This window comes from Acomys minous (genome assembly GCF_964271855.1).
Source record: "Acomys minous genome assembly, chromosome: 4".
NCBI classification, from domain to species: domain Eukaryota; kingdom Metazoa; phylum Chordata; class Mammalia; order Rodentia; family Muridae; genus Acomys; species Acomys minous.
Window position 1 is genome coordinate 110592967 of NC_140486.1, and position 14623 is coordinate 110607589.

General features: G+C 48.5%; 1 protein-coding gene across 5 annotated transcripts in view; it reads left to right on the top strand.

Moving 5' to 3' along the window:
- Positions 1 to 13602, top strand: part of ARMC9 (armadillo repeat containing 9) — a 142458-nt gene extending 128856 nt beyond the window's left edge. The window contains exons 24-25 of one of the 5 annotated variants that reach the window (XM_084779167.1): positions 8184 to 8356; positions 9974 to 13602. In XM_084779167.1, coding sequence (XP_084635293.1) covers positions 8184 to 8356; positions 9974 to 9996 — 196 coding nt within the window. In that variant the 3' untranslated portion in view covers positions 9997 to 13602. Of the gene's footprint in view, positions 1 to 1988; positions 2114 to 8183; positions 8357 to 9973 lie in introns of those variants that run through there. The other 4 variants (XM_084779166.1, XM_084779165.1, XM_084779168.1 and 1 more) reach the window with 4 other exon arrangements.
- The last annotated feature ends 1021 nt before the right edge of the window (positions 13603 to 14623 follow it).

Below are 14623 nucleotides of genomic sequence, written 5' to 3' on the forward strand. Positions count from 1 at the left end.
TGATCTCCAGGTTCAGAGAGAAACCCTGTATCCAGGGCATAAAGAGGGTGCGATAGAACAGGGGACCCACTGAGCCCCAGCAGGCATGCACCTGAATGCATTCATGAATACATACATACAACACACACGCACACGCACACACACACACACACATACAAAGTTCTGGGCTAGCTTGAACTGCATCGCTATGATCAGTAATTTTGGTTTTGTTTGTTTGTTTGGTGGTGGTGGTTGTTGTTTGCCTAGTTCTTTGGTTTGAGGCAGGGGCTCACTGTATAGCCCAGGCTGGACTCAAGCTCTCAGAAATCTCCCTGCTCCCGCCTTCCAGAAGTGCTGAGTTCTAGGAGTGTGCCACCAGGCCTGGCAAGATCTTGTTTTTAAAAACTATGCAATTACTTTCAGGTTATGTTATGTATAGTCATATAATGCACACATGAAGCATAAATGATTTTTGTTTTGTTTTGTTTTTTAGATAGGGCCTCACTATGTAGTCCTGACTAGCCTAAAACTCACTATGAAAACCAGGCTGACCTTGAACTTAAAGAAAACTGCCTGTTTCTGCCTCTCTAGTGCTGGGGTTCAAGGTGTGTGTCACCATGCCCAGCAGCATAAATGAATTTTTGCAATAAGATGTGGTCCTGGGACTGTGGAGATGACTCAGCAATTAAGATACTAAAACACAGTGCTCACCTCAAAGGGAATAGAGTTTATTAGACAACCAAATATGAGTGGCCATGGCCCAGAAACTCAGACTTGCTCACCCCATATTCACTATCCCTACCTAGTAACAGTCTGAACGTGATTTTTATAGTAACAGAACAAAGAAAGTCCTAAACCAAGGCACCTTTCAAATACCTTGGTGGAAACAGAGGAAGAAGCAGCTGCGGAGAAGGGGAAACCTCTGCTATAGGCTTCAGACGCTTTCTGATGACTCAGTCTGGTGGTGGGTGGGAACTAGAGTTTTGTCACACATTCCAGAAAGTGATAGCCATTTGTCTAGCATGTCAGGGTAGATGTGGAGTTGGGCAAGGAATAACTACTTCGAGGGCTAAAGAGCTCAAGAGGAACTATTAGACCTGTGTCACTCAACCTCTCCATGGTCACTGACATTCTAAGCAGTCAATGAGCTTTGTAGAAAGTTCAGGAAAAAGTGCAGCTTCTTTCTGGGAACTTTGCGCTGCTCTAGCAGAGGACCTGGTTTTACCTCAAGCAGCTCACTACAGTCTGTAACCCCAGCTTCAAGGAGTGTGATGGCCTCTGAGACCAGGAACACACATGGTACACACACATGCATGCAGGCCCTCACACATACACATAAAGAAGGGAGGGAGACACTTGGATCCTACGTGGCCAGGCATAGTGATGCACACCTTTGACCCAAGCACTCAGGAAGCAGAGGCAGCTGGATCTGTGAGTTCAGGCTAGCCTGATCTACAGAGGGAGACCATACTGTTAAAAAATGACTTGGGGCGGGCAGTGGTGGCGCATGCCTTTAATCCCAGCACTCAGGAGACAGAGGCAGCCTGGTATACAAAGCGAGTCTGGGACAGCCAAGGCTACACAGAGACACCGTGTCTTGAAACCCCCCCCCCTAAAAAAAGAGACTTGGAGCTAGGTGCGGTGGTGCACACCTTTAATTCCAGCAGTCTGAGAAGCAGAGGCAGAGGCAGGTGGAGTGCTGTGAATTCGGGGCCAGCCTGGTCTACAAAGCAAGTCCAAGACAGCTAAGGCTACACAGTGAAACCCTGTCTTGAAAAAAACAAAAATGCAAAACAAACCAACAAACAACAACAACCAAGCCTTGGATCTTGTCCCAAAGATATTTCATTATAGCCATGTATGTTCCAAAATGTTTTAAAATTAAATCCAACATACTTCCAGCTACAAGCATTTCAGATAAAAGAGACACATTCTGTCCTGTAGCTTTTTAAATATGAGAAGAGTTTATGTGTTTGGTTTTTTCTTCTTCCCTCATGTGTCCCCTCCAGACAATGTGGCAGCTCAAGATACTGTATAGTATTTAGTACATCCAGCTAAAAATGTCGCTTTAGAATCAGAGGCCATGGAAAGCAGGACAGGAGGGCCAGTATTGGTGTGCACATGTGTGAACTGTTGGTGCACATTAGACATCTGCCTTCACCAGGTAAATTTTCTTCTCTCCCCTTACCCACCTATCTCCACCACCGTCTAAGTTTCATTATTCAGGACGAGGTGTCTGTAGCAGCAACCAAGAGCCAGTTCCAAACCTAGTGAGCTGGGAGCGCAGAGCAGCCCCTAAGCACCTTTTTCGTGTCTTCCTGCATTAGGAAAGCACGTGGGATCCTTTGCTGGGGTGCTCAGCTGCTGGGGTGCTCAGCTGCTGGAGTGCTCAGCTGCTGGAGTGCTCAGCTGCTAGGGTGCTCAGCTGCTGGAGTGCTCAGCTGCTGGGGTGCTCAGCTGCTGGAGTGCTCAGCTGCTGGGGTGCTCAGCTGCTGGAGTGCTCAGCTGCTGGGGTGCTCAGCTGCTGGGGTGCTCAGCTGCTGGGGTGAGTCAGCAGCATTCCAAACACAAGTAAAGATGCCAGCTCTCTGGTGTCTTGTGTTGCTCTTCCCCGCCAGCACAATGCTGCCATTGATAAGCTGACACCCTAATAAATCCTTGCCTATCTTTGGGGTGCCTCCCAATGAACACACATGTCAAAACTACTATGTGTTCCTGCAGCAAACGGCTTTCTGAAGGTCATGGGTGAGTGCCCTGCTGGACTTCCCTTTTGCCCTCTCATTCTCCTCACCCTAACCTGGCTGTTCCCCATCCACCCAGGGCCATTGCTTGCCTCTGGCTCTGGCTCTGGCTCTGGCTCCAGGCAGCTAGCTCACCATCCTTGGTCGTGGGGGTCCAGAGGCTGCTCTGCCTTTGCCAGTGCCCTTCCCATCACCCCTGCAGAAGCTGATGACAACTCCTTGCCAACACAGGCTCTCCAGGTGGATCAGTCCTGCCAAATCAAGGGCTGGCTCCCTGGTGCTCTCGGCAGGACTACAATCCTAGTCTAGAGGGAAGAGCCAGCCAGAAGGAGCACCTGTGTGAGGGACCCAGGCAGGGTCATGTGCTGTGAGTCAAGATTCTTCCAAGGATAGCAGTGTAGGAGGGACTGCTGGAGTCCAAAGGCCTCCTGCTGGCAGAGATACTTCCTACTGGGGGAAGGGTATCCTTTATTCAGGCTTCCAACCAATGTATTAGTCAGCTAAATCCCAGCAGATAAATTCCTACTTGATTCAGTGGGGGAATCTGCTTTAATCCCAGTTCACTGGGGAAACCCAAATCCCACTTGCATGAGCTCATAGGCTCAGCCACAGCACCAATACTGGCCAGCCCCAGTGGCCATGGAGGACTTGCTCCAGGCTGCCTGACCTCTCTGCCTCTGGACTTGGTTGAGGACACGGCCAGAAATCTAATGCTAGCCCCGCCTCTGCCATTGCCAGGAATCGCTGCTGCTCACAAGGGTAATTTTCATTTGTTGTTGACATGGGTAATTTTGACTGCTTCGTAGGCATTACTTCTCTAAATGAGAGAGAGCTACACTTTCAGATGGTTGACAAACTGGAAATGTATGTGGATTTTACAATTTAAAAATTAAGTGCTGTACCAGTGACAAGACACCAAAATAGAACAATAGTGTTTTTAATGTGACCCAGTCTGTATGTGGTGGTACACTCCTTTAATCTCAGCACTCCAGGAGGAGAACAGAGGCTGACCAGTCTCTGTGAATTCAAGGCCTGCTTGGTCTATACATCAAGTTCTAGGCTAGCCAGGGCTACCTAGTCAGACCTTGACTCAAATAAACAAAACAACTACAAAGTTGAAGAAGCAGGCTACAGTGGTAGTTTTATTTAGTAGAGGGCCTGCCTAGCATGCATAGAGCCCTGAGTGCACCACATCAACTGGCCATGGAGATATACACTAGGACTCCCAGCCCTCAGAAAGCGGAGGCAGGAGGATTAGAAGTTCATCATCCTCAACTACATATAGCAAGTTAGAGGCTAGCCTGGACTTCATGAGACACTATGCCGAGATAGATATATAAGTAGGTAGACAGGTAGACAAGACCCTGTCTCAAGAGATGTAGGCAGACAGACAGACAGTTATACAGGTAAATACAAACTTTTAAAAAAAATTAAGGCCACAGCATTCTCCTAAGAAACTCCCAAAAGCGTAACCCTCATTAATGGGGTACTTACACTGAGACTGCAAGCAACCTTGATGTTTTTTAAAAAACTTTGCCAGGTGTGGTAACACTCAGGAGGCAGAGGCTGGTGGATTGCTGTGAGTTCGAGGCCAGCCTGGTCTACAAAGTGAGTACAGCACTGCCAAGTTACACAGAGAAATCCTGTCTCAAAAAACCAAACCAAACAAAATTTTTAAAGAATTTATTTAATTTCATTTTATGTGCATTAGTAAGAAGGTATCAGAGTAACCGGAGTTACAGACAGCTGTGAGCTACCATGTGGGTGCTGGGAATTGAACCCGGGTCCTTTGGAAGAGCAGACAATGCTCTTAACCACTGAGCCATCTCTCCAGCCTCTAAACATTTTTTTGTTTTTGTCTTTTGGGTTTTGTGTGTGTGTGTGTGTGTGTGTGTGTGTGTGTGTGTGTGTGTTTGTTTTTTAAGACAGTCTGTGTAGCCTTGGCTGTCCTGGACTCTCTCTGTAGACCAGGCTGGCCTCAAACTCACAGAGATCTGCCTGCCTCTGCCTCCCAAGTGCTGGAGTTAAAGATGTGTGCCACTACTGCCCAGCTGTTTTTTATTGTTGTTTGTTTGTTTTTTAAAGATTCAGAGCCGGTGTGGGCACACACTTTTGTTTTGTTTGTTTTGTTTTGAATTTGTGTGTGTTGGTATGAGGGTATCATATCTTGGGAGTTACAGACAGTTGTGAGCTGCCATGTGAGTGCTGGGAATTGAACCCTGGTCCTTTGGAAGAGCAGGTAGTGCTCTTAACCACTGAACCATCTCTCCAGCCCTTTGTTTTGTTTTTCGAGACAGGGTTTCTCTGTGTAGCTTTGGCTGTCCTGGACTTGCTTTGCAGACCAGGCTGGCCTCGAACTCACAGTGATCCATTTGCCTCCGCCTCCCGAGTCCTGAGATTAAAGGCGTGTGCTACTTGTTTTTCGTTTTAAAGACAGGATCTCATTATGTAGCCTTGGCCTGCCTGGAACTGGATATGTAGACCAGGCTGACTTCAAATGCATAAGGACCTGCTTGCTTCTGTCTTCTGAGTGCTGACATAAAGGCATGTGCCACCACTCCTGGCTATACTATTGTTAATTATGTGTATGTGTGTGTAACTGTATATAGATGTGTGCGTGGGCGTTCAGATGCTAAAGAAAGCTAGGGATGTCAGATCCCTGTGGAGCTGGAGGGGCAGGGAGTTATGAGCTGCCCAACGTGAGTGCTAAGAATTGAACCCAGGTCCTCTACAAGATGCACTCTTAACTGCTGGGCCGCCTCTCTAGCCACCCTCACCCCCACCCCCACCCTGTTTAAACATCTCACAGAAGGAGAAATGAAAGCTTCCAAAGTATCATGTTTTCTATGGTCCTGGGCTTCACACCTCAGCGGGGAGCACATCCTTCACTGCTGTTGGTGATGGTAGAAGGAAGCATCCTGCCGCTCTCACCATCTCTATCCTAGCTTAGGATCCCCCATTTAGCAAGCTCAGACCCATCTGGATACACAAATCGTACGCACCTCACACACTAAGGCACCCCCCTCCCCTGAGGCTCATGTGCTGCGTGTAAGCTGGCAGAGTGAGTTCATTTCGTGGCAACAAGACTGAGTGATGCCCCTAGGGCTTCACTACTTCAGACATGGGAAAATGGACACTTTTGTAAGTAATAAGAGCCAGGCTCTCGGAGGGAGAAAGCAGAGTTCAGTGTGTCACCTCTTGTGACTGCAAAACAGGATGGACAGGGAGCACTCAGCCCAGCCCATTCCCGGAAGACAGTGAAACCCAGACCCCAAAGTGCTGGTGTGACGTCAGTGGCACCAATGGTGGAGGACAGCTGGAGAGCGACTATTGTCAGCTCCTGGAGTCACTGCCTGACTTCCTGCTATGCTGACAACCTCAGGAAGGCTCCTGAACTTTGGACCCTCGATCTACATCTGCTAAGATGGAACACCTGGGTCGCAGGACAGTTTGAGGGTTCAACATCACTGTGTCAGCAAGACTTTCCCTGCCACCCTTCCCCCAAAATCAATTTCCTTATACTATGAAGACTTCCCTGCATTGTGAGAGGCTGGTCAGCCTGACTGTGTCAGTCTCCCCATTTTGAGTAGAAGACATGCCTTTGCCCTGGAAAACTATCTCCTCACCTTTACCTGTTTCTGGGGCTGCCTGTCTTCCTTAGATCATGGTGTCTACTCCAGTCCTCAGTGTCGTTGGGACCCAGCCTGGCTGACTACAGCCACTTTGTTATAACTGCTCTTGCCTGCCAGGTGGCCCTACCATGCATTCCCAACCCTTTAGAATCAGCAAAGTAATTACAATAACCAGCTATGCTCCTGCTGTCAGCCACCGACAGGGAGATCCTGGTTCTTCACATTTATCTACTTCATTTATTTGTGCATCATGCTCATTTCTCCAGCCCCATTTTAAAATATACTTTAAGAGACACTGTGCCGTGCTGGGCATGGTGGTGCACACCTTTAATCCCAGCACTTGGGAGGCAGAGGCAAGTGGATCACTGTGAGTTCGAGGCCAGCCTACTCTACAAAGTGAGTCCAGGACAGCCAAGGCTACATAGAGAAACCCTGTCTTGAAAAGAAAAAAAAAAAAAAAGACACTGTGCCTTCCAGACTGAGCCAGTGGTCCCCAGTGAATTAGCATTTCTCCCAAGAGGAGATTCCAGACAATTCTGATGGCTTTCAGCTGCCTTGCAGGACAGACTGCAGCTGACAGTGATGAGCACTGATGGACAGGGCCACTCCCTGACCAGGACTGCTTAGCTATGTAAACCTCTTGCCCTCTGTTTAAAGCTGACCATGCCAGGACCCTGTAGATAGGCTCAGGCCTTGGGGTGTCTGGTTATGTGTTTCCCCTTCCTACTGTGGCTACACTGGATGGATCTACTTTCTTTGTTTTCCACTGTTGCTCATACCTTTAATAGCTCTGCTAAGGACAATTGACCAAGCCCTGCTTGTGAGGGGTGCCAGGGCCTGACACACCCTCTGACAACACTCCTACAACAATGGACTCCTGGATTCAGGAGCCTGTAGTCCAGACCCCTTTGGGGTTCTGCCTCTCTGAAGGTACAACCTAAACTATCACCAGCTGTGGGCTGGTAAGATGGCTATGTGGATAAAGACACTTGCCACCGGGCCTCATGGCCTGCATTTTAGCCCCAGGCTGGGAGAAGGGAAGAGCTGACTCCTGCCACTTGTCCTCTGACCCCTCTGAATTGTCAGTGTTCTCCCAAGCCCTGTTCCCCTTCCCCATCCTGTTACTCCCTTAGGTGTTATTTCTTCCTCAGCGTTTCTCCCCTCACCTCTAATATGTCTGCCACATTGTCTGGGCTTACACTGATAGTGGTTTCCCTCCAGTTAAAATTCCGATTCCTGATTTTTTGTCTAATACTTTTGACTCTAGGGGCTGGAGAGAATGCTCAGTGGTTAAGAGCATGCATAGGGCTGAGTTCAGTTACCAGCACCCACATTAGGCAGCTTACAACTGCTTGTAATGCCAGCTCCAGAGGATATCTCTAACCTCAGGCACGTATACATAAATGAACACACACATGTACATGTAAATAAATAATAATAATGCTATCTAAAAACCTGCTGTGAGCCAGGCATGGTGGCGCATGCCTTTTATCCCAGCACTCAGGAGGCAGAGGCAGGTGGATCACTGTGAGTTCAAGGCCAGCCTGGACTACAAAGTGAGTCCAGGACAGCCAGGGCTATACAAAAGAACTCTGTCTTGAAAAAAAAAAAAGAAAAGAAAAGAAAAAAGCCTGATGTGGCCAGGCGTGGTGGCACATGCCTTTAATCCTAGCACTCAGGAGGTAGAAGCAGGCGGATCACATAGTCTACAGAGTGAATTCTAGGCCTGCCAGAGATGTTACACAGAGAACCCTATCTTGGAAAAAAAAAAAAAAAAACACGCCTCACCAAAAAGCTGAGACGCTAGATTATACTTTTTTTTTCCTCCTAGGGAATTCACATCAGCCTTTGCTGGCAAGTCCCCAGTCCCCAGTACTCCAGAGACTGAGGAGCTGAACCCACTCAAGATGAAAACATTGTCTCTGGCCCCTCAGTTCTCCTCCAGTGGTCCCCAACAGGCCAGCCGCCCAGCTTCCACAGCATCCTCCACGAGGGTCCTGCACAGTAAGCAGCCTACCCCAGGCGGGGATGCTCACAGGAAGGGCCTTGTGCTCCTGTGTTTGGGCCCATGAACTGTTTGTGCCCAGGCAAATGGAGAAGGCACGTTTCCCTTCTCTCCAGGACCAGGGCCTTTCCAATGGCTTCCTTCTCCCCGGGGACCTGTCCTTTACTAACCTTCCCTGTTTATTCATTGCTCTTATGTCAACAGCTAGTATATAAGCTGGCAGAGTGGCACCCTGAAGGTCACATCCCTTAGAAATAAGGTTCTCAGCCAGGCGTGGAGGTGCACGCCTTTAATCCCAGCACTCGGAGGCAGAGGCAGGTGGATCTCTGTGAATTTGAGGCCAGCCTGGCCTACATAGTGAGTCCAGGACAGCTAAAGCTACACAGAGAAACCCTGTCTCAAAAAAAACAAAAACAAAAAAGGGGAGGCAGAGGCAGAGGCAGGCGGATCGCTGTGAGTTCAAGGCCAGCCTGATCTACAAAGCAAGTCCAGAACCACTAAGGCTACATAGAGACCCTGTCTCAAAAAAACAAAAAAGAAAAAAGACATAAGATTCCCATATCTGGGGGCCTTGCGAAGGCCAGTCTGTGTGAGGTTGGTCTAGAACTCAGCTCTGCCTTTTGGTGGGAGGCGTCTGCTCAATCCAGTGTCTCCCTCCATCTTCCTCACCCTCTTTAAGCCTCAGCCAGTTGACTGATCTCCACCTCAGCTGGCAGATCTTTCCAAAGGGCTTTACTAACAAGGAGAGCAAAAGTACAGAGTAAAGATGCCAAGCACTGGGCTGGAGAGATGGCTCAGAGGTTAAGAGCACTGGCTGCTCTTCCAGAAGTCCTGAGTTCAATTCCCAGCAACCACATGGTGGCTCACTACCATCTATAATGTGATCTAATGTCCTCTTCTGGCATGCAAGGTGTTCATGTAGATGGAGCACTGTATACATAATAAATAAAATAAAAATTTTTTTTAATAAAATAAAATATTTTTTTAAAATGCCAAGCAGTACACATTTGCCAGTTCTGGTACAGAAACTTCTATTACCGCCTCTCCTTGACCAGGCTCTGGCATTCTATCCGGGTAATGGGCCATGGCTAAGCCATCATGGGCTCTGCCTATTCCCTCTGGGAAAGGTTCGGGTCAGGCTGCTTCCTCCCAGGCCCTGAGGCAGTGCCAAGGAGCCATAGGAAAGCCTGGCCAGGAGGAAAGCTGTCAGCCCTCTCTGACCCAGCCCTGTTTCCAGGATGCACAGGGTTGGGGAGCCTCAGCCGATATTCATCACAATTACAACACCCCGTAGCTAATAGTTGGCCATACCCCATGTCCAATAACATCACATAGCCCAAGCCCGGTGTACAGAGTCCCTGTGTGGTGGATCCAATATGTCCTATGGACTCAGTAAACAGTGAGCTGTTGCCAAGAGGCACACTGAGCAAACTGACCAGGTGGCCTGCTTCCTGGGAGGAAAGACCTAGGAGGGCCACGGAGCCGGGACCTGGGGGGAAAGTTCTCATTATCCTGTTTGTACAAGGGCAGATTGAAAGAAGGGATTGTGTGGGATAGAGGGGTTCTGTGCGGGAGCCACTTGGCACTGCCATGCAGCTCTGGCTTCTCTCCTACAGGCAGCCAGTCCTACAGGAAGTGAAGATGGCTTCCTTCCCAAGCTGTCACCGTCACGTTGTCTGAGGAGCCATGGGCTTCCCGTTCTCCACCAGCCAGCAGCTGCAGGTGATGGATGTGAAGGGACACTTGTCTCCAAGACCCTGCGTGGCTGAGGATCCAGGAAGTGCCATCCCTCGGGCTGCCCAGGACTGAGGCTGCCGAAGCCCTGCTATCCTGGCGTCATTTCCTCAGACTGAGGCATGGGAAGAGGGTTGGGAGAGGCCTTGACTGCCCTCCTGGTGAGAGAAAGTTCCCTTGTCACACTTTGCACCCAGAGGAGAAAAAGGGGGGTGGGGAGGAACCTCTGAGCTCAAGACACTTGTGGCGCTAGGGGATGGCAAATTCCAGATTCAGCTTCCCTGACCTTCACAGATTCCAAGCTAGACACGAAGTCACACCAGCCAGCTAGTGTCATCCCGGCTGAGAAGGCCCTGCCAGAGGGGTCTTTCCCAGATGCCCGGCCAAGGTGGCTGGTGAAAGTGGCCCCTCGCTTCTCATGTGGACCAGCCACAAGCCATTGAGAACAAGGAGCCTCGTTCTCAAGGCCTGAGCTTCAGCTGCCTTAAACGAGTGGTTCTCAAGCTATGGGTCTCAACCCCTATGATACACTGATAGGTGTCACATACTACTACATGTCCTGCATGTCAGATTTCGACATTACTGTGTACCACAGTAGCAAGATTACAGTTAGAAATAGCAACAAAAATAAGTTTATGGTTGTGGTCACCACAACATGAGGAACTGTATTAAAGGGTCGCAGTGTCAGGAAGGTTGAGAACCACTGCTCTAAACTCTGCTAAAGGATATAAATTTGCAGGTGATGGGGTGAAGGGGACAGGGGAGGATGTGGTCACACTGCTCATGTACCAAATTCTAAAAATAAATAAATTTAAAGACAAGAATATGCCATGTGCCCAGGGCTGCAGCTCACAGGGGCAGTGCTTGCCGAGCATGCAGGAAGCAATATACTCCATCTTGAGTACCACAGAAACCATATGTAGTGCCACTCACCTATCATTTACCATGGGGAGGGACATCCTGTGCTACAAGGTTAAGTTTGAGGCCAGCCTGGGCTACATGAGACCTGGTGGGGTTTTTTAATGATTTTTGTATGCGCATTGGTGTTTTGCCTACATGCATGTGTACCTGTGTGAGAGCATCAGATCCCCTGGAACTGGAGTTAACAGACAGTTGTGAGCTGTCATATGGGTGCTGGGAATTGAAAAGTGGTCACTGCTCTTTTTGGTTTTTGTTTTTATTTTTTGAGACAGGGTTTCTCTGTGTAGCCTTGACTGTACTAGACTTGCTTTTGCAGACCAGGCTAACCTTGAACTCACAATGATCTGCCTCTGCCTCCCAAATACTGGGATTCAAGGCGTGCGCTGCCACCGCCTCCACCGCCGCCACCACCCGGCGTGGTCACTGTTCTTAACCACTGAGCCATTTCTCCAGTGGAAGACTTGGTTTTTATTGTTTGGTTGGGTTTTGTTGTTGTTGTTGTTCTTTTTGTTTTTCAAGACAAGGTTTCTCTGTGTAGCCTTGGCTGCCCTGGACTTGCTTTGTAGACCAGGCTGGCCTCAAACTCACAGAGTTCTGCCTGCCTCTGCCTCCCAAGCGCTGGAATTACAGGCCTGTGCTGCCACGCCAGGCAAGACTGCTTTTTAAAAGAAGAATATGGGGCCAGCGCCTTTAATACCATTACTCAGAGGCAAAGGCAGGTTATCTCTGTGAGTTCGAGGCCAGCCTGGTCTACAAAATGAGTCCAGGACAGCCAAAGATACAAATAGAAACCCTGTCTCAAAAAAAGAAGAAGAGGAAGAAGAAGAGGAGGAGGAGGAGAAGAAGAAGGAGGCCAGGCATGTGGCACACCTTTAATCCCAGCACTAGAGAGGCAGAGGCAGGCTACAGGTTGCTGTGAGTTCAAGGCCAGCCTGGTCTACAAGAAAGTTTCAGGACAGCCAGGGCTGTTACACAGAGAAACCTTGTCTTGAAAAACCAAAAGGAAGAAAATATATGGCGTGATCCAGTGTGCCAAGTAGACTTGGTTTCCTCAGGCAGTTGTTTGGGTTTCCATTGTTGTCTTTGAGGGAGGGTGTAATTTATTTCATTTTATGTATATGAGTGATTTATCTGTATATTTGTATGTGCTCATGTGTGCCTGGTGCCCATGGAGGTGAGAAGGTCTCAGAAGCCTTCACACTAGAGTTAGAGGCAGCTGTGAGTCTCCATGTAAGAACCCAGGTCTTCTACAAGAACAACAAATGCTCTTAACCACCGAGCCATCTTGCCAGCTCCTTTTTTTGTGGTTTTGTTGTTGTTTCTTTGTTTGTTTGTTTGTTTGTTTGTTTGAGACAGGGTTTCTCTGTGTAGCCTTGACTATCCTGGACTTGCTTTGTAGACCAGGCTGACCTCGGACTGACAGCGATCCGCCTGCCTCTGCCTCTCAAGTGCTGGGATTAAAGGCATGCGCCACCACTGCCTGGTGCCAGCTCCTCTTTATGCAGTTTTAAAGGCCTTAAAAAGGTGACCAACTTAACCTGCCTCCCTCCCCACCCCGTCGATCACATCTCCAGCATTCCAGAAATATGTACCTCCCTGTCTGCTCTTACAAAAGAAGGCTGTGAGCTGAGGGCCTGAAGCACCCACTGACCTCCCAATCCTGCCTACAGATGCCCAAAGTAAGGGTGCCTGAAGTGTAATACAGCAGTGGGGAAAGGAGAGGGCTCTGGGGAGAAGCCAACCTCGGATGAAACCTGGGGAAGAACTGCAAAGGAGTGTCATGAAGAACCCACTCCACCCCACCAGCCAACGCCCCAAAATTCCACAGGTGCCAGTGCCTGGCACAGCCTTTCTCTGCCTGGCGTGGGAGCAGCAGACACCTGGGCCAGCGAAAGGCCTCTTTTAGGCTCTCTTTCCCTCCAGCCCACAGCTGAGTGGAAGTCAGGCTGCTTATCATCGGTGGTTTGGGGAGAAGGACGGGTAGTCTTTTAGAGGGACAAGGTGAAGCCTGCATGGTCTCAGCACACTGAGGTCTCCAAGCAGGTGTGGGTTGTTCTCTGGGGCAGCAAGCATTACCCAGGCCTCTTACTGCACTCCTACCAGGGCTGCTCCCTGCATATATACGTGTGTTCCAAAACCCAAACTAAAAAGCCTTGGCCGTCCTGGACTCACTTTGTAGACCAGGCTGGCCTCAAACTCACAGCGATCCGCCTGCCTCTGCCTCCCGAGTGCTGGGATTAAAGGTGTGCACCACCACACCCGGCTAGATCTTTTTTTAAAATAGGTTTTCCTGTGTAACCCAGGCTGGCCTGAAACTTGCTATAGTACAAGCTATCCTCAAATTCCAGATCTGCCTAATGCATACTTTTTAAAATATTGACAGCTAGAGGCTAGGGAGATAGTTCAGTGGTTACATGTGTGCTGCTTTTTCAGAGGATTCAGACCAGCACTCATGTGGACATGCCCCTCCACAGACAGACATGCATTCATGCACATAATAGAAAACATAATAGATCTTTTTGGTAACTTTTTAATAAATAATCCAAGTGTCTTCTTCTGGCTCTGCTGAGATTGGGTATGAGTCCAGTCTACAGAGGAGGAAAATAAAAATAAAATGTATTTTTATTTTTAAATTTTGGTTTTTTTGAGACAGAGTTTTTCTGTGTAGCCGTTGCTATCCTGGAACTAGCTCTGTAGATCAGGCTGGCCTTGAGTTCACAGACATCCTCTTGCCTCTGCTTGGATTAAAGACATGCACTACTACTACTTGGCCAAATAAAATATTTCTACTTCATTTTATTATTATGCAAATATGTTGTGTGTGAGTGAGCACAGGTTTTCTGGTTGCCATGGCACAGTTGTGGAGGTCAGAGATCAACTTTGGAGAGTCCCTGGCCATCGAGACAGCACATTGAGATCTTGCTACAAAAAGAAAGGGAAAGAAGTGGAAAAAGAAAGGAAAAAATGCCATTTGTTTTGAGATAGAGTGTCACTGTGTAGCCCTGGCTGGCCTAAAGCTCCCTGTGTAGACCAGGCTATCCTCCAACTCAGAGACCTACCTGCCTCTGTCTCCTCAGTGTTGAGATTAAAAGTGTCACCACTTTTTAAACATTTGTGCCCAGTGATCCAGGCCTGGTGGCACACACCTTTAATCCCAGCACTCAGGAGGCAGAAGCAGGTGGATCACTTTGAGTTCAAGGCCAGCCTGGTCTACAGAGTGGGTTCCAGTGCAGCCATGGCTACACAGAAAAGCCTCATCTCAAAAAACCAAAACTAAGAGGCTGGAGAGATGGCTCAGAGGTTAAGAGCACTGACTGCTCTTCTAGAGGTCCTGAGTTCAATTCCCAGCAACCACATGGTGGCTCACAACCATCTATAATGTGATCTAATGCCCTCTTCTGGCCTGCAGATGTACATGCAAGCAGAGCACTGTATACATAATAATAGACAAATCTTTTTTTAAAACTCTAAAAATAAAAAAGAAAGAAAAGCCTAAACACATACATACATACACAGACACAGACACATACACACACAGACATACACACAGACACACACAGACACACACACACACACACACACATGATAAAAATAAACATTTAAAAGTTAGG